The sequence below is a fragment of the Myotis davidii genome, unplaced genomic scaffold (assembly GCF_000327345.1).
Source record: "Myotis davidii unplaced genomic scaffold, ASM32734v1 scaffold637, whole genome shotgun sequence".
Taxonomy (NCBI): Eukaryota; Metazoa; Chordata; class Mammalia; order Chiroptera; family Vespertilionidae; genus Myotis; species Myotis davidii.
Genome location: NW_006289494.1, coordinates 428,693 through 449,479, shown reverse-complemented (window position 1 = coordinate 449,479; position 20,787 = coordinate 428,693). Strand labels below are relative to the sequence as shown.

Genomic DNA, 20,787 nt, shown 5'->3' with positions numbered 1-20,787 from the left:
CCAAGAGACCCCTCCCCCAGCCTGATCGCCACCAACTGCCCCCCCCCTGCTGGCCTGGACGCCCCATGCAGCCTGCTTGTTCAGTCATTTGGTTGTCCTTCCCTAACCCCCCTGCTGGCCTGCTCTTCAGTCATTTGGTCATCTCTCACTAACCCCCCTGCTGGCCTGGTCGCCCCATGCAGCTGGCTGTATAGTCTGTTACTGTGATGGTGCCTCAGACAATTTACATATTTCTCTATTATTAGTATAGACTAGAGCAGCCGTGGGCAAACTATGGCCCGTGGGCTGGATCTGGCCCGTTTGAAATGAATAAAACTAAAAAAAAAAAAAAGACCGTACCCTTTTATGTAATGATGTTTACTTTAAATTTATATTAGTTCACACAAACACTCTATCCATGCTTTTGTTCTGGCCCTCTGGTCCAGTTTAAGAACCCATTGTGGCCCTCGAGTCAAAAAGTTTGCCCACCCCTGGACTAGAGGCCTGGTGCACAAAAATTTGTGCACTTGAGGCGGGAGAGAGGGGGTCCCTCAGCCCGGCCTGTGCCCTCTAGCAGTTTGGGACCCCTCAGGGGATGACCACCTGCTGGCTTAGGCCCGCTCCCTGGGAGATTGGGCCTAAGATGGCAATCAGACATCCCTCTGGCAGTCCAGCAGCCCTCGGGGAATGTCCACCTGCCAGCGGGGAGCAGGCCTAAGCTGCAGTCGGACATCCTTAGCGCTGCTGAGGAGGCAGGAGAGGCTCCCCCCACCACCGCTGTACTGGCAGCTGTCAGCCTGGCTTGTGGCTGAGCAGAGCTTCTCCCATGTGAGAGCGCCCTGACCACCAGAGGGCAGCTCCTGCATTGAGTGTCTGCTCCCTGGTGGTCAGTGTATGTCATAGTGACCAGTTATTCCCAGTCCTTCCGCTGTTAGGGTCAGTTTGCATATTACCCTGTTACTATATAGGATAGAGGCCTGGTGAACGGGTGGGGGCCGACTGGTTTGCCCTGAAGGGTGTCCCGGATCAGGGTAGGGGTCCCGCTTAGGTGCCTGACCAGCCTGGATGAGGGGCTGATGGCTGTTTGCAGGCTGGTCCCACCCCCTTCAGGGTGGGGGTCCCCACTGGGGGGCCTGGCCAGTCTGGGTGAGTGGCTGAGGGCCGTTTTCAGGCTGGCGGGTGACTGAAGCCCCCAACCGCTCCTTTTTTTTTTTCTTTTTTTTTATTCTGGGATTTATTTACCTTCTATGGCTGTCACTGGAGCTGAGAGCCGGCTTTAGCTCTGAGGCTCAGCTCCAGCTCTGAGACCTCGGCTGCTGAAAGCAGGGATCTGGGCTTTGTTTAGCTTCTATAATTGAAACACTGTTGCAACTCCAGCTCTGAGGCCCGGCTGGCTGAAAGGAGGTTTCTGGGGATTGTTTTGCTTCTATAATTGCAACATAGTTGCTTAGAGTGCAGCTCAGAGCTGGGCGGCGGCAGGCAGGGAACCTTGGCTTCCTCCATCACTGGAGCAAGCAAGCCTCCTGTTCGCTTCAGCTGCCTGGCTGCCGGCCGCCATCTTGGGTGGCCGTTAATTTGCATTTTGCCCTGATTAGCCAATGGGAAGTGTGTTGGAGGTATGGTTAATTACCATGTTTGTCTATTATTAGATAGGATGTGGTTATTGGAGGTCAGAATGATAGTCCCTGGGAGATGGGAACGTGCTCTGTGTCCCCTTTCTCTTTCTTTATCACTGTCATTTGGCTGTTTAGATTTTCTTTTATTTATTACTCCAGCATACACATTTTGGGTTTAAGCATAATTTCACAACTTCTCTCTCTGTGTTACACCATATTATATCTGTTTCCACTAATTTTTTTTGTTCTTTTTAGTCTGTCATCTTTCTCTTGTTTTATTGTATTTTTGTATTATTCTTACATACCTTTCTTTGTAACTCTTTTGCAAAAGACTCTTTTTTATTTTCCAGTGGAAAAACTGAGTGATGATAAGGATCACCTACAGGTACCTTTTTTTAGAGATTGTATATATCTTTTGTAGTAGAGATATAAATAATTCATAGTTGGAGTACAACGCATACATGTTTACATTCTACTTACTGGATAATTTAAGCCCAGATAATATGAATGTAAATGTACATCACCTTAGTGTTAAGCCTGCTAATCCAAAGGGTACACCAAAGCTAAATTGATAATGATAAAACTAACATAACTAATTTTAATTAAAAGAGAACAATAAAATCAGTAGAAAATTATGACCAAATAAACACAGCATGTGTAATGCATTGGTAATGGAATTCATTTCCCCATAGTGCATGAATTTAAACTATCTCCTTATTTGTAGTCTCTAAAGGAACTTTTCAATGTGTCAAAGTCTTGCACAGCAGCCAAATTTCCCAGTAGATTCTGAATTATATTTCCTTGGAATTCTCTTAGTAATATGCTAGTTTTTATTTGAATCTATTATCATTAGTTCACCAGAGCTCTAGTATTCTACCCTGTTGACCTTAAACAACAAAAATTTATTTTTTTTCATCCTAAGTCAGCAGTTCTCAACCTGTGGGACACGACCCCTTTGGGGGTCACAGGGGTCGCCCTAAGACCATCGGAAAACACATATATAATTACTTATTGTTTTTGTGATTAATCACTATGCTTTAATTATGTTCAATTTGTAACAATGAAAATACATCCTGTATATCAGGTATTTACATTATGATTCATAACAGTAGCAAAATTAGAGTTATGAAGTAGCAACGAAAATAATTTTATGGTTGGGGGTCACCACACATGAGGAACTGTATTAAAAGGTCGTGGCATTAGGAAGGTTGAGAACCACTGTCCTAAGTGTTAATTCTTCATTGGTCAGGTAGTGGGGTGGGAAGAAGTTCTGTTCTGTTGGAGCCTTATTCAGGAAATAAGGCTGATGGAGGTTTTAGCATCTGCAATAGTCACAGATCACAGAGGCAGGAAGTAGAGAGGTCTCAATTTTGATATTAGCAGTGAGGCATTTTCCATATTTCAGTGTTCAATGTTATATTTCATTATTTGTTTTTCAATTTTTGCACCATTATCATCACTTAAATCCTGAATTCATCAACTCTCCATTTTTATTGCTTCTGTCTTTGTTTAAACTAGTTTCTTGCTTAGAACACTGTAATGATAGCCTACCGTATAACTCCTCTGCTATTCTTTGGATTCTCTGGTAGGCAGGCTCGGAAAGTTTATTGGGAGAATACCCTTGGGACTAACAGTGTGAGGGAGTGAGGGAAACTGGATTAAAGGAGAAGTTCAATTGGGTCGAGATGCATACTCAACAAAGGATTTAGCTAATCCTATAGAAAGCTCTGAATGTTTGTTGGTCTTTTATGGTAGTCTCAAATTGGCCAGTTGTATCAACTAACCATTGGGTGTATGCTCCCCTTAGGAAGGGGCAAGACCTTAGGCACAAAGTTGAGAGAAGATGTCAACTATCCATTACCAATATAAGAAAAGGGGAACGACCTAAATTGGTGATCTGGACAGAGAACCTTGTTTTATAAGATGACTAGGGGTCCAGTGCACAAATTCATGCACCTTGAAAGGACCTGTGGGCCACGAGGCTGTGGTGGGCACAGGGGCGGGTCCTGGCCCATCCTCTCACCCCTGCTCAGTCCCTCCTGCCACAGCCCCTGGTCCTGTCTCCTGGCAGCCCCGCTCCTGCTGCCACTGCTCCCACATGCTAACAGGTGTGAGTGGAGCCAGTGCCATCAGTGAGTGTGAGTGGTGGCTGCTGCCCCAATCGCCCTTCAAGAACAGGGGGAGGTGGAGAAGCCTTTAAGGACGATTGGGGCCAGCAGCTGCTGCTCGCACCCACTGATGGTGCCAAGCAATCAGGACTGGCACTGGGCGCTGGTGGCAGGTGCAAGCAGCGGCTCCTGTGCTGGCTGCAGGTGGGATTGCGGCGCATGGGAGCAAAGAATTTTCAGTAACGACCAGAGTCTTGCCCCAATGACAGTGACCGGTGCCCTATCCCCTCTGGTGCCCCTGCTCACCTGCTCTACCATCCCACTGTGGCTGGCGCCCACTATGTTCTGCTCTCTGCCACCTGCTACTGACACCCACCATGTCCTGCACTCGCTCCCTGGTGGTCAGTGCACGTCATACCGACTGGTTGTTTGGTTGTTCCGCTATTTGGTCTATTTGCATATTAGCCTTTTATTATGTAGGATATGTATTTTTTTAATCCTCATCTGAGGATATGTTTATTGATTTTAGAGAGAGAGATGAAGAGAGAAAGAGAAACACTGAGGTGAAAGAAACATTGTTCTGTTGCCTCCTGTATGTGCCCCAACTGGGTATCCAATCTGCAAGGTAGGTATGTGCCCTACTGGGAATCAAACCTGCAATCTTTTTGGTGTATGGGACACAGCTCCAGTCAATTGAGCCATCTGTCCAGGGCAAGCCACTTTGAATACATCTTCTATGTGTGACTGAAAAGAGTGTATATTCTCAAGTTATTGTATGCTGTGTTTTATAGATGACCAATAATAGGTCAAACCTTCCGAACAGGATGTTCAAATCTTCTAGTGACATTTTGCTATTTGATCTCTCTTTTTTATGAGTGGATTTTCCAGTTCTTTCTTTGCTTGTTAAGTTTTGCCTCTCTGTAGTCTTAAGGTAAGTTAATAGGTAATATGACAGTGTCCTGTGTCTTGGCTAATTTTATTTTTTATCAAAATGGAGTGATTTTTTTTCTTTCAAATCTGATTTTATGTGATATTAATATGTCTAAACCAACTTATTTTGGTCTTTTCCTTGTGTGTTCCTCCATCTTTTCAATCAACCCATTAAATGTTGTTTTAGGTGTATCTCTTGTAAGTATATGCACTGATATATTTATTTTTCTTCCATTCAGATTGGCAGTGTCTTTTATCCAGAGAGTTTAGTTCATGTACATTTATTGTGTATACCACTGTTTTTTGATTTACTTATATTGTCTGCTTTTTAAGTTTGTTCCATTTTTGGGGTATATTTGTTTTCTCTCTATTTCTGGTTTCTTTATAATGATTAGTTTTTAAATCTCTTTTGTTCTCTTTTATTCCATTTTCTCCTCTCATCCCTCTCCACCAGGATGGAAATTTTACACACTATTTCTGTTCTTTCAGTGTTTATTGTAGAAATTTCAAATGGAGTCATTTCTTCTGGCATCTTCTGTTCTCTTAATCTAAACTTTTTTTATGCATTCACTTATTTTAAATTTCAGTATAAAATTTATTCTCCTACCAAAGAAATAAACAATGCTGTTTACCTGTTGATCCCTTATGCCTTTTCTAATATTTTCCTTCCTTATTTACCTCATTAATTATATATTACTATCTATCTATCTATCTATCTATCTATCTATCTATCTATCTATCTATCTATAAAGCCGGAATGACCGGTCGCTATGACGCCCACTGTGGCCAGCGAACTGGCCTGATGGGGGGGGTGAGGCTGGCCAGCCAACCTCCTGCAGCCCTTCCCACCCTGATCTAGGGTGGGATGGCTGGCCAACCCCCCTATGGCCCTTCCCCCTGGCCTGCCCCATCCCAATTTGACCGCAGCCCCTTCCCCTGCCAGCCCTGCCCCTGATCACCTCCCTACCCCAGTAGGGGGCAGGACTGGCCAGCCAACCTCCTGGAGCCCCTCTGCCCAGCTGGCCCCACTTTCGATGGGCCCCCATCACCCCGATTGGCCTGCATCCCCTCCCTCTGGCTGGCCCTGCCCCAGATTGCCACCCCCCCCCGCCCTAATAGGGGGCAGGGCTAGCCGGCCAACCTCCTGCAGTCTGGCTGGCCCCGCCCTTGATTGGCCCCCACCACCCTGATTGGCCCCCCAGCCCCTCTCCCCAGCCAGCCAAACCCTGGTTGGGCCCCAATCAGGGGCAGGCCAGTGGGCCAGCCTCCCGCCATCTCCTCCCAATAGGCCCAGCCGCACCAATTGGAGCTGGGCTGGCTGGACCCCACCCATGCACGAATTCGTGCACTGGGCCTCTAGTAGAATATAAACACCCAGTGTTTATTTAGCTTTACCCCAAAGCTTATTTTTTTTGTTCATTGTTTCTTCTTTCATCCCTAACTTTGAAAATAGGATTATTTTTGTGTTGTTTTTTCTTGTGGAATTTACTCTAAAAATTTCTACTGGTAGTTAACTTGGTTTTGTTTACATGATAGTGTATTTTGCATTCTTTCTTGAAAGATAGCTTTGCTGTATAGGCAAATCCAGGTTGATAGTAGTTTTCTATCGGCATAGCCCTGAAATCTTTGTTCTCTGTTCTATAGCTATTGAAGTCATAGCTCTCCATCTAGTTTTTGTTAGTTTATAGGCAGTTTGTTCATTTTGTTTGACTGCTTTATAAAAATAATTCTTTATGAAGAATAAAATACATCAATTTTAAGTGCATAACAATGAATTTTAATAAACGTAATCACAATTAATATATAGAACATTTTTATCCCTTTTGAAAATGTCCATTCCCTCATTTTACATTTCCAGTAGCAGTGTTTGAGAGTTCCAGTTACTCCATCCTTGGAAAACACTTCATATTGCTTTTCTCTTTAAATTATGTAATTCTAATGGATGTGTAGTTTTATTTCCTTGTGATTTTAAATTCTATTTCCTTAATACCTAATACTGTTGAGTGAAAGGACAGAACAGGACTGATAGCTGTGTCCCTAACCCCTCTTCCAAGAAAAAGCCGCAGAATGTATCAGTTACTCAGCCTGCCCTTATCTCGGCCAATGGGAAAGTGGGGGAAACTAGCCCAAGGCCAAGAGTATGCTAGCCACCCCCCTGTCTTTGTGTAACCAGACCCTAGCTGCACCCTGCCCTTGCATCACTAGCCCCCGGCCCTCACTCAACCAACCAGAATTGGCCAAATCAGTGGTCAGAGTGTGCCCTCACCACCCGACCCCGAGCCCTATAAATTCTTTGTTATCCTGGAACTCGGGGCTCTCTCTCTCGCACCCTATCGCTGTGTCGGTAGGGGAAGCAGAGGGACCAAGCGCTGGGCTTGAATAAAGACTCTATGCTTTTGCATCGGACTCGGTGCTCCCTAGTGATGTCCTTTGGGGGATCTTGAAATCTGGGCATAACATTGAGCATATTTCCACATGCTTAATGACCATTTATTAATCTTCTTTTATGAACTGTTTTTTTCAAATGTTTGCCCTCCCCCCCCCCGCCCCCCACACACACATTTTAAATGATTAGGAGTCTTGATTTTTTTAAGCACAGTTTTATATTTACAGAATAATTGAACAGATAGTATGTGGAGTTCCATATATACCCCCAACCCCAGCCTTTTACAAAGTTTCTCCAATTATTAACATCTTGCATTCATGTGGTACATTTGTTAAGATTAATGAACCAACATTGATACATTATTATTAACTATAGTCCTTAGTTTAAATTAAGGTTCACTCTGTTATATAGTTGAGTTTTGACAAATACATAATACATGTATCCACCATTACAGTTTCATACAAAATAGTTTCCCTTGGGCTTCACCTATTCAACGCCCCCAACCCCTGGCACACACTGCTCTTTTATTATATCTATAGTCTTACCCTTTCCAGAAAGTCATGTAGTTAAAATCCTACACTTTGACTTCTTAAACTTAGCAAGATGCATTTAAAGGTTTCTCCATGTCTTTTCACAGCTTTATAGCTCATATTTTTTTTTTCAGTTGAGCAACATCCCACTATATGGTTATACAACAGTGTGTTTATCCTTTCACCTTTTGAAAGATATCCTGGTTGTTTCTAGTTTTTGGTGATTGTGAATAAAGATGTTGTGAACATTTGTGTGCAGGTTTCTGTGTGGACATAAATTTTTAACTCAATTGAGTATATACCTACCGCTGGGTCATATGGTAAAATTATATTTATTTAGCTTTAGGTAAAGTCATTTTGCATTCCTACCAGCAGTGAATAGCATTTGATGTTGTCAGTGTTCTGGATACTAGGCATTCTAATGGTGTGTAGTAGTATGTTGTTTTAATTTTCATTTCCCTGATGACAAATCATGTTGAACATCTTTTCATATGCTCATTTGCCATCTTATATCTTCAAATCTTTTTGTTGTCTATTCAAATCTTTTACTTATTTTTAAATTGGGTTGTTAGTTTTCTTTTTGTTGAGTTTTAAGAGCTCTGTATATTTTAGATACAAATTCTTTACCAGATATATTTTTGAAAATAAAGTTCAGTTTATCAATGTTTTTCTTTCATCAATTTCACTTTTGTGTTTTATGTAAAAGTTATTGCTAAATCCAAGATCACCTAGATTTTTCTCCTATTTATCTTCTAGAAAGTCTATTATTTAGTATTGTATATTTAGGTCTACAGTCCACTTTGAGTTAACTTTTGTGAAAGGTATAAGGACTGTGTCTAGATTCATTTTTTTTTTTAAATATATTTTATTGAGTTTTCACAGAGAGGAAAGGAGAGAGATAGAGAGCCAGAAACATCGATGAGAGAGAAACACCGACCAGCTGCCTCCTGCACACTCCCCACCGGGGATGCGCCCACAACCAAGGCACATGCCCCTGACCTGAATCGAACCCGGGACCCTTCAGTCCGCAGGCCGACGCTCTATCCACTGAGCCAAACCGGCCTCGGCAAGATTCATTTTTTTTTTTAACATATGAATGCTTGTTGTTCTAGTACCATTTGTTGAAGAGACTTTCTTTTCTTCATTGAATTGCTTTTGCTGCTTTGTCAAATTTCAGTTGACTATATTTGTGTGGGTCTCTTTCTGGGCTCTCTGTTCTATTCCATTGATTAATTTGTTCTTTTACCAATATCATGCTAACTTGATTACTGTAGCTTTATAATAAGTCTCATGTAGATACTTATATGTGTGCCTAAGTATTCTATTTTTTTTTGCTGCTAATGTAAATGATATTGTGTTTTTAGTTTTAAATTCCAAGTTTTCATTACTGGTGTATAGGAATGCAATGCCTTTTGTATTCTGCAACTTTGCTATAATCACATTGTAGTTTTAGAAGTTTGCTTTTGGTGGTGCTTATTGATTTTTAGAGATTTTTTTCATAGACAATCATATTACCTGCTAATGAAGAGTTTTATTTATTTCTTACCAGTTTGTTTAGCTTTCTCTTGTCTTAATGGTTAAGCTAGGAACTATAGTAGCATGTTTAATAGGACTGGTAAAAAGGAGCCTCCTTACTTGTTCCTGATTTTAGGGGGAAAGCATCTAGATCCTCAACATTAAGTCTGAGGTTAGCTGTAGGTATTTTGTAGATGTTCTTTATGAAGTCTAAGAAATTTCCTTCTATCCCTACTTTGCTGAACTCATTGGGTGTTGGAGTATCTGCTTATGTGGTCTTCTTTTCTTCTTTAGTGATGGATTACATTAAATGGTTTTTGAATGTTGAACTAGCCTTGCGTAACTGAAATATATCCCACTTGGTCATGGTGCATATAATTCTTTTTATACATTGTTGAATTTTTTCCTTTCAGCTATTTTATTTTTATACCTAGAAATTTTATTTTAATTTTTTATATTTTCTACTTCTTTCCTCATCATGATTATTTTTCCATTAAATCATACAGACAGTATTTATAATATCTGTAATTTGTAATAGTATTTGTAATAACTATTTTAAGGCTTTTTATTTCTGAGATTGTTTTTGTTGACTATTTTCCTTCTGATGTGGATCACATTTTGCCTTTTCACATGTCTCTTAATTTTTTATTGAATTGTAGACATTGTGAATGTTTAGATTTTGTTATTTTTATTTAAAGGATATTAAAGTTTATTTTGTTTGATAGGTAAATTAATTGATGTTCAGGTTAATGTCTTTTAAGCTTTTTTCTTTCTTTTTTTTTCTTCAACTTTTTAGGGCAAGTGTAGCATAGCCTTTTCTGGTATTCTGATTCAACAAGTATATCTTTGTCCATCTTTCTCTGCCTTTTATGATTCTATCCTTGAATTCATAATTTCTTTCAGTATACAACTGTGATTTTTTTTTTTAGTACAATGTAAACACCTAATGTTTTAGGCAGGAGAGAGGGGTGAAGCTAAATATATTGTTAAAGAATTTTACTGACCACTGTGTAGTTTACTGGGACCACCTCTAGTGATGGGGAGTTCTGTTAGGGGCTACTACAGGAGTCCTAGGAAGAGATGATGGCAGTTTGCATACTGGTAATTGTGATAATGGAGATAAAAGTGTGATCATTTTCTAATTACAAACAAAAATGACATTTCATGAGGAAGTTTAATGAACACCATCTTAACCAAATAGAACTTCATCAGGGAAAGTACAAATGGACTTTCTTTTCTTTTTATGGCTCTCTGATGTGATGTAAGAATGAAGGTATATTAATTTTTTTTGGCTTTCTAGAATATGCTTTTCCTAATTCTTTTTCTCCTACCTTCCTGTGATTCTTTTCTCTTTTGAATTCCTAATGATAGAATTATTTGGGTACTTTTCCTCATCCTAGAATATAAAGCTCCCAATGTGAAAACTATATGTTAATCTTTCTTCTTCTCACTACACTTATCATTGCTTTTAAAATGCTACTCCCGCATAAAGCTATCCTACACAGACATAACCAACATCAGAATTTTAAAAGTTGAATTAATTATGAAACACTTAGGAAGCAAGTGCCTTTTTAACTAAGTTGAAGTTAAGAGTGCTATTTTATGGTTTAGAGGTCAAAGGTCCATGACCTTTGGCCTTCTCTTCCCTTTCCTTCTAAGATCCTATAGAGAGAGTTCAGTGCTCTTAGGCTCCAAGAGCATCACAGGCCAGGAAGAGTCCTTTAAAGGCTCACTACTGACCTCTTCTTTTTTCAGAAACAATCCTAAACAAGTGGCCTCCGACATGAGTATCTCCACCTTGTTTTTCAGAAAACCTCTAAACAAGACTTTACAACTTCTCTTGATAAATTGTTATAGATGACGCATGCTGTCAAAAATTTTACTTTGTAATAACTAGTCTAAATATTAAATCTTGCTAACTAACAGCAATTTTATGATTTTATTTTCTCTTATAAAACTATACCTGGAAATACCCTTTGTTTGGGGCCTTATGTTGTATTTTAGTAATTCTCACTAGTCTAGGCATTCCCTGTTGAATGAATGGATTTAGGGCAATAGCTTCTCCATTGATGTCAGCAAGATCTGGAACTTTTGTAATATAATAGTCAGGGCTTGATTTTTCCCAAAACCATCATGTCAGTTCTTGCTGGGAAAAGCTGCAGGGGATTCCTGTGACTTTTCAGATAAAAATACCTCAAGCACTATAAATCATTACTTTAGAAACAAGGGAATTTAGTTTTTTATGCATCCAAGCAGCAGTTTTGGGGAATCATATGAGTGTGTATGTGTATATTTGTGTGCTTCCTTAATGCTATATAAATTGCTTCACGTATCTTTGGTTGGTTAATACTATATTTACTCCCAGTTTTGGAATTCATTGTCAAATAATTTGTTTTCTTAGTTTTTGGTTTCATTATTGGTGAAAATGTTACATTTATTGCTAGTCTCTCTCTTTTTTTTTAATGAACACACACTCATTAAAAATATATGCAAGATCATTATACTGGTGTTATCTTTCTGACTCTAAAGAAAGGAACTTTTAAATAAATTAGTTATTGTCTCCTGCGTTATTGAACATGTGGTCAGTTGTCATGTTCCTGCATCCAAATGATCAAAGTCTGAACTTCTGTCTAATTCTTCCCTGCTGTTAGGCTACCCTGTCATGATCAAGGCCTCAGCAGGTGGTGGTGGGAAAGGCATGCGAATCGCTTGGGATGATGAAGAGACCAGGTGAGATGCTGTCCAAAATATACTTTTGATGAAAATTACAGTTACTAGAGTTTTATTAATCTGACAAGTAGACAAATATCAAAAGCATAATGAAATAATTACAATCGCCATCTAATTTTTGCTTTTTTCCCAATTTTACATGGGAAAAATTGGAATTATGCAGAAACTTCCTTACTTATATTTTCATGATGATTACCATATTATAGGCAAGTTTTTACTTTATTAAACATTAAGAAAGGATAATCTTTTCATTTTTACAGTCTACTTTGAAAATTTACAGTTATGATTCCATTTTCTAGGCAAAAGTTACTAACATTTGATCGTATAATTCTAAGTGCAGCCAAATATTTAAACCACATATTTAAAAGGTGTCATTATTTCATTTGTTTATTACTCAGTATGTACTTGCTTTTATTTCCTTGTTTATAAAAGTAGTGAAATACTTTGGTACTTTTATAGCGTAAAATATATATTTTTTTGAATTTGAAATTACTGTATGTCCATTTTATAGTGTACTCCATTGTAAATTTAGAACATTTTTTATTAGTAGTTCAGAAATTAAAAGTATATTTTAAAACAGTAATTAAAAAACCCAAAGTATTGATTATACAAAATAATTTTTTGAAAAACTAATATGAGCAGGTTTTAGGGGACTCTTCAGATTTGTAGTCTTATTTTCAGGATTGGTAGTAAGAGAGATTTATGTCATTTTTTGGAGAGGGGCAAAAAAAAATCACTGAATAATCATTGTTGCATTTTCTACCCTTTACCCAGAAGCAAATTGGTCTTCTAAGCTATTAATTTTGCTTTCTCCCTTTCTTTCTCTTTTCCTTCCCACTCCTCAAAATCTCTACATGACAGCAATCTGGAGTAGTTGGTATGAAAGTCATCCAGTACAATATTAAGTCAGAAATTAGGTTCTAAAGTGAACAAGGAGGTAAAAAGCTCCTAAAGGCAATATACTAGCCATTAAAATCTTTGGGGAAGACACCACATTGCGGAGTTACACAGATAGTTTTAACACTAACAAGAAAATTGTCTCAGGACACCATTATGTCTTTTGTTAAGTGTCAGAAAGTAATTGGCTTATGATGTGGAGTGATAATATATGACAAATGCAGGTCTTTAAACCTCAGTCTCACTCTGAGTGTCACTGATACCTGATATTGACTGAGGTAATATCAGATTCTCTCCCATCTTAAGCTTACCCTACAAGAATAAACTCATTGCATGGATGGCAATATTTATTGAGAGTCTACTGTGTTTTAATAACATTCCAGGAATACAGCAATGAACAGAAACAAACAAAATAATTAATTCCTCCATACAGTTTACACACTAGATCAGGAGTTCTTAACCTTTGAATTCAAAGACCCGTAGAATTCAGGAACTGTTCATGCAGCTGGATGAGTTTTAAAAAGTACATATTTCTTTCATTATCATCTAGTGGCAGTTTAGTGTTTCCTCCAATATAGGCAATAAACTATATTATTAGTAGTAGTATCTCTGGAGATTTTCACCACTTAGGAAATCACATACAGCATTATCTTATCACATTACAGTTATAGATATCTCTAGGTTATACTGATTATTAGACTTGTTGGAGTTTTCTGATGAATAAAGAACCATATACATTATATTCCCAAATTGTTTTAAAAATATTTTGATACCTGTATTTTAATGTAATGTATTTCCTATGCAATTCTGTATATTTTCATTTTTGTTTTAAATCACTTTAAGCCTTATTTTGACAGAAAGTTCATATGCTGCATGTTTCTGCAAAAGGGATCCTGGCATAACCAAGGTCCAGAAAGCCTGTACTGATAGAAAGAGATAAACAAAATCGAAGTAAATCATATATTATGGTGGAAGGTGATAAGGAGTATAAAAAATAAAGAAGGAACTCAAGAGGTCTGGAGAAGGTTGGAGGAAATTCCCATTCTAAACAAGATGTAGGTTTGTCCCCACTGAGAATTCACATTGTAGTACGGAGGAAAGGACCCAGGCAAGGGCAGAGGCCTCAACTCCGGAACATGTCTTGAGAGATCCAGGAGCAGCAAGGTGGCCAGGTGGTGGAGGGAGGGAGGAGTAGAAGGAGATGGGTCAAGGGGTTTGGGGTGGAATGGGGGCAGATTATGTAGGACGTTGTAGAGCATTCTTAGTAAGATGACGGCATTGGAGGATTTTGAGTAGAGAAGTCACTTTAATGAAACTTCAACAAATTCCTGATACTTACTTGTTTAAAATTATAAAACATTTCAAACATATAAAAAAGTAGAATATAATGAACTTATATATGTATCAACCAGGTTAATCAGTTATCAAGATTTTGTGGCTTAAGTTTTAAAGCAGGGGTCCTCAAACTTTTTAAACAGGGGGCCAGTTCACTGTCCCTTAGACCGTTGGAGGGCCAGACTATAGTTTAAAAAAAACTATGAACAAATTCCTATGCACACTGCACGTATCTTATTTTGAGGTAAAAGAACAAAACAGGAACAAATACAATATTTGTATTTGCATGTGGCCCGCGGGCCGTAGTTGGAGGACCCCTGTTTTAAAGGATCACTGGTTGCTATCTTGAAACAGACTTAATGGACAGTAGAATCATGAACTCTGAAATCAGGGAGGCTTTAGCAATAATCCATGCAAGAAAAATGGCGGTGGTGGCTTTCCTCAGTGTAATGGTGGAGGTGATAAGAAAAGAGTTTAATTCTCAAAGTAGAGGCAACAGGATTTGCTCATTGATTTGATGCAGAGAATGAGTGTACTCAAGGATTACTTGCAGTCACTATTTACCTTATTTTTTTGCTCTTACTCTCTCCTTGGTCTTAGTGTTGATTTATATGCATTAAATGCATATGCTACTACACTGTTTTATTGAAAATTTCTTGGGAAACACTGAGAGATTAAGGCCAGAGTGAGGGCTTTTATCTTCAAAATAGTAAAGCTTAATTGAAGAAGGGTCTGGTTCTTAGCCTCTCTGGAATTCTGTCTGGCTTGATTCCTTTTGATAGTGGGGACTTACCTTTATATTACTGAGCATTGGTTAACTACGTGAAATGTTTGAAGTCAGGCTGCCTGGTTGCTGTGTTTGGGTGGAAGCAAGTATAAGGGGAAGAGGCATGTTTAATCTCATTTTTACCACAGAATCCATTTTATTTGTCTTTTGAAGTTCAGATGTTGAAGTTATCTTTTATGCTTTAAATGTAACACCTGTTTGCCAAGTAGACTTCATGGGTGGCTTGGGCTTCCCCACAGTGTGGTCGAGTGGACTTTTTACGTAGGGACCCGGTGATCCAAGGGCAGTTGTTCCAGATACAAATGGAAGCTCCTTCACTGTTTGTAATCCAGTCTCAGAAGTCATATAGGTTCCCTTCCACCATATTTCTGCCCAGATCCCGTAGGAAGGGAATTAGATTCCACTTCATCAAGAGGGAATAGCAAGATTCTTAGAAGAGCACATAGAATGGGAGTGGCCACTGTGACCATCTTTGGGAAAGACAATCTGCTACAGCGTCTTTGTAGGAAAGACTGATGTAATGAAGATGTTAAACACAACATAATGGTTTTATAAGAAATGTGGATTTTATGAACTTTAGTTTTTTTTTTCCTCCTTGTTTCCCCTTTTGTATGTATGGCACTTAACTTATATAGCAATTTTACTGAAAGCCTTAGCATTTACTTTTCATAGGATCTCAGATTTTTTATCAGTCATTTCTCCAGGGCTAATGTTAGTAACATATTCTTTTATGCTGAGGATTGCTCTAGTTTCTTGGCAGTGAGGTTTGCTGTGCTGCTATTGCCTGTGGATTAAGATCTTAATGGATTAAGATCCATTGCCTATGGATCTTAATTTAGAATTCAGTGGTCACTGTATTCATTCATATATTAGACATCATTTGGTAAATTAACCATTTTTTGGCCGGTAAATGGCATATTGATTTTAAATATGCTCATCAATTCACAAAAATACACACACAAATTTTCTACCTAAAATATTATTTTCTTCAGCTTGATAAATAAATCATCTCTGAAACTTTGTTGAGATTAACGAAAGCATAAGACTATTTGATTTAATGATATATGCTCTTTTTGTTGGTTTTTATTTTTATTTTTTTTGTTTTTTATTTTTATTTTTGTTAATCCTCACCTGAGGATATTTTTCCATTGACTTTTAGAGAGAGTGGAAAGGTGGGGGAGAGTCAGAGAGAGAAACATCGATATGAGAGAGACACATCAATTGGTTACTTCCTGCAAGTGCCCCTACCAGGGCAAGGTGTCGAGCCTGCAACCAAGGTACATGCCCTTGACCAGAATCAAACTTGGGATGCTTCAGTCTGAGGGCCAACACTCCATCCACTGAGTCAGAGCGGCTAGGGCCATGCTCTTCATTTTTAAAAAATTGCTCTATGTCCTGGAAAAATAAAACCTATGCAAAATTTGAGAGAATAGTCCAAAAAATCCCATGTATTTATCTTCTACAATCACCAGCTATTAATATCATGCTGCATTGCATCTATTCCCTGTCTATATGGTTGTAAAGGAGGCAATTTAAAGGAATATTTAAAATATCAGGAAATGTTCTTGAGGATCCTCCTGTTGGCTGTAGTTCTGCCCCAGCTGTGCAGTTGGCCAGGTCATTTACATTTCTGTGTGCATCTGACTATTGAGTCTAATGGATATGTACTTTTATATATTTTTTATTAGTGGAATTATGATATACTAGAGGCCTTGTGCACAAATTTGTGCACGGGTGGGGTCTGGCTGGCCTGCCCCAATCAGGGCTGACCCAGGGCAGGACCGGCTGGGGGAGGGGCCATGGGTGGTTGGCCAGCCGGCCCTACCTCATGGTCAAACTCCCGGGCGAACCTCCTGTTTGAGGGGATGATTTGCATATTAGCCTTTTATTATACAGGATTAGGGTTGAAGAAATGGAACTTTATATGATTGATATGGTTTATTAAAATCTCAGGTTTAACAGTCTACAAAATGAGTACCAGTATTCCTATTTAGATGTAAAATCTAAGATCAGGGAAGTTAAATCATTCACCCAAGGTCATAGAGCTAGTAAGAGGAAGAGCTATAGTTCAACCAAAGTTAACTTAGTTATTTGTTCACTAAGTGAGTTTTCCTCTGCATTTGTTCAGAAGTAAGCCAAAATAAATATTTAATTAGTTTTCTTTTATAATTAAGGGCTGTATTTTTCTGTTTGTTTGCTTGACTGTTCTTCTGTTTCCCTTTACAGGGATGGTTTTAGGTTTTCATCTCAAGAAGCTGCTTCTAGTTTTGGTGATGATAGGCTACTAATAGAAAAATTTATTGATAATCCTCGTCATATAGAAATTCAGGTTGGTACATTTTAAGATAATTTCTAATTATTATGACTTTAAATATGTCATTTTTTCCTATCAGAAACATATCCTTTCTTCCAGTTAGAATGATTGTGAATTGTTCTGATATGTTGGAATAATTATAAAATAGAGAAAGTACATAAATTGATAATCTACCTACCTTTGGAATCTGGTATGCTTTTGTCAAAGTGCCAGAATGTCAGGATGCAGAATGATATAAAAACCCAGCTCCAAAAGAAGCTATCCCAAGATCTCTGGGCAGGATAAATGTATTAGACGTAGAGACTCGTATGGTCTTCTGAGATTGGGCCATTTTAGGGTATTTTAAAAAGAAAAGTGCCTGACCTGGACTCGTGTGTCATTTCAGTTGACCAGATGTCTGTGTGGCTCACTGTGATATTCATTCTACTAGGAGCTAGTTGTATAGAGATGAAGGAATCAAATTTGCTACTCAAATTAAGATTTTAATGAAACTGTTAAAGTTTGTAGGGATTGGTTGCAAAAACAAAATGGTTTTTTTTGAAATAAAACATAGAAGAAAAAGAATACAATCCCGCTCCTGATTGCCAAAAGCAACAGGTATTCTGACATCTCATACCATAGATTATTTTTGTTTGTTCTTAAACTTTATATAAATGGAATCAGGCAATATATACTTGGTTGTGCCTGGCTTCTTTTGCACATCATCATTCTTTGAGTTTCTTTCATGAGGCTATTTTATCATTCATTAAAAAAAAATTGCTCTGTGCTGTACTATTGTTTGAATAATACCCATTTTCTTGTTGGTGTATCATGTTTTTTTTTAGTTTTTTTTTCTATATTATGAATAAAATGATATGTCTTTTTATGGACATATATATTCTTTTTCGGATATACTGAGGAGAGGTATGTTTGGATTACATGGTAAGGTTATGCTTAGTTCTAGTAGATACTGTGGTTGTCCTAATGTATACTCCACAAGCAATATATGAAAGTTTCCATTGCTGCCATTCTCTCCAACAGTTGGTATTCTCAAATTTGTAGACATTTAGCCATTTTGGCAAACATGTAGCAGTATCTCTGTTTTAATTTGCATTTCCCTGATGACTACTGATATTGCGCACCTGTTGTAAGTGTATCACCAGGTGGATATCTTATTTTGTGAAGTTACTGCTCAAGTCTTATACTTGCCTCTTTCCCCTTTAAATTAGATTTTTAAAAATTACTGAGTGGTTGTAGCTATTTTTATTTGAGTCCTTTGCCAGTTATATGTATTGTATATATCTTCTGCACAGAATCATTTTTGTGACACTTTTCAAGTTAGTTGTCTGCTTAGAACATTGCCATATGGGATTGTGCAGGATGTGAATACTGTGATTTGGGTTGTGTTGTGGGCATCTTTGGATATTAGCTACCACAACTTATTCCCTTATACCCAACGATCGTGTCCTGTCCATAAACAGAATATACCCACTTTCCTTCCAAGACCAGGATCTTGTCTACAGACTTGGTCCAGGTCTGGTTGAGACTTCTTGTATATAGTCCCGTAAGGGCAGTTCTTCTGATGGGAGAACCGCTGAATTTAAAGACACTCTGTGACACCTACTCATCCAACATACAATGATGAGAAAAGGATACACACTGCAATAAAATACCACCATTCAACAAGATAGTAAGAGGGATGCACACAGTAGTCACTGGTTCTTCACAAATGAGAACCAGCAATTGAAGCTGAGAGATTTCTTAAGAGGTTCTTGTGGTAATTTTAGATGTACTTATTGCAGCTATCTTTAAGAGCCATAGAAATAAAATTCCACCTTATTGGTATTTTATTACTACAGTGTTTTCCTTTTGTTTGAAATCATTCTTGAGGTTTTGATAGATTAATTTTTATTTCTAAAAATTAACTTTGCAGTCATATTAACTTTATTTATGCTTTACTATATCTGTTCTAAAGATGATCTCCTTTTTTGTTTTATTTTTCAGTACCCATATGAAATATTAAGATTATATTAGCTGCTATTTATAATGCATGAGGAAACTGAATGACTTATGCAGGGAGATTGCATAGAGCTGTTTAGAACTAAAATTAGTGCCTAGTTTTTTGGTTTGTAAAATAGCTTTTACTTCTGTTTAATATATGCATTCAGTAATAAGCATTTCCTCTTTAATTCTGAAAAGAGATTATCCCAATTATGAAAATCAAACATTCCATGCAAAAACATTAACAAAGAGTCTGTTTTAGAGTTTCCAGATTTAGCTGATAAGATCCATGTTAAATTTGAATTTCTGTTAAACAGATATATATATGTATGTATGTGTGTGTGTGTGTGTGTGTGTGTGTATTTTTAAGTGTCCTTTGCAGTATTTGGGGCACATTTTTATTAATTTTTTCATTGTTTGTCAGGAATTAAAACTTCCCTGGGTGTACTGTTTTATTTGGTATACAAGCTTATTTCCCATTATTACAAACTAGAAGCCCAGTGCATGGAATTTGTGCACTGGTAGGGTCCCTAGTGGCAGGCGGTGGATGCTGGGTACTCCCTCCCTTCCCCTAGCCATCTGCCACCAGCCAGGGCCTCCCTCCCTTCCCCTATCTGGCCCTGCCCCCTGGTTGAACTCCCTGAACTCCTGGTGGAGGGGACAATTTGCATACTACCCCTTTATTATATAGTATGGGAAAAATCATTGTATGCTATATATTAACCCCAGACCATTTACTAGTTTCCTATACCAAAAATAAAGCAAAAGAAAAGCATCCATATATAAGTAATTGACTTGTATTGTGTATAAATAGAAAAGTATTTCCTGATTAACAGTTAATCATGTTAACAACAGATGTTTGTAATAACAGCCATGGCTCTCCTAAGCACAGGGACGTTTAGAATATGTATCCCCTTATCGACACTCAGTGTCCGTCACAAAATTTGCACACTTATTGCTAATAGTTTACCCACTGCTTTCAAAATGTAATATGAGAGTTTTTGTCTCAAGTGTTTTTGATAAAAATGTTTTGAGTTTTTGGGTTTTAAATATAAAGTTATTTTCTATTAACACCAACTAAAAGAGGAATGAATATGTTCTCTGCATTTTGAGTATTAAAAACCAAGGGATGTTGCATGGACAAAACATTAGCTGGACGGACACATGCTCTATGGGTATGGCTATATATTTTTTCAGATGGTATTTCTTTTTCAGGTTTTAGGTGATAAACATGGGAATGCTTTGTGGCTCAATGAAAGAGAGTGCTCAATTCAGCGAAGGAATCAGAAAGTGGTGGAGGAAGCACCAAGGTAGGTCTGTCCATGAGTATTTATAATTGTCTGCTTTTATATATTTCCTTTTCAATTTATTGGCTAAACTTGCTTTAATAGTCATGGTAAAACCTATCCTATCTAATAAAAGAGAAACATGGTAATTAGCATACGACTGCTACCCTTCCCATTGGCTAATCAGGGAAATATGCAAATTAACTGCCAGCCAAGATGGCTGCCGGCAGCCAGGCAGCTTGAAGCTAACATGAGGCTTGCTTGCTTCAGTGACAGAGGACTCCAACGTTCCCTGCCTGCCGCTGCAGGCCTCTGAGCTGCAACTCTAAGCAACTATGTAACAAATACCGCTGGACTTCAGCCAGCCGGATTGCAACATTGTAAGCACAGGCCA

The 20,787-nt window shown here is 38.3% G+C and overlaps 1 protein-coding gene across 1 annotated transcript in view; it reads left to right on the top strand.

The window, feature by feature from the left end:
• The window catches only part of PCCA (propionyl-CoA carboxylase alpha subunit), a 371,281-nt gene that overhangs the window by 136,899 nt on the left and 213,595 nt on the right, over positions 1-20,787 (top strand). The window contains exons 9-11 of the mRNA XM_006761966.2: positions 11,716-11,794; positions 17,040-17,142; positions 20,323-20,417. Of these exons, the coding sequence (XP_006762029.2) occupies positions 11,716-11,794; positions 17,040-17,142; positions 20,323-20,417 (277 nt within the window). The remainder of the gene's footprint in view (positions 1-11,715; positions 11,795-17,039; positions 17,143-20,322; positions 20,418-20,787) is intronic.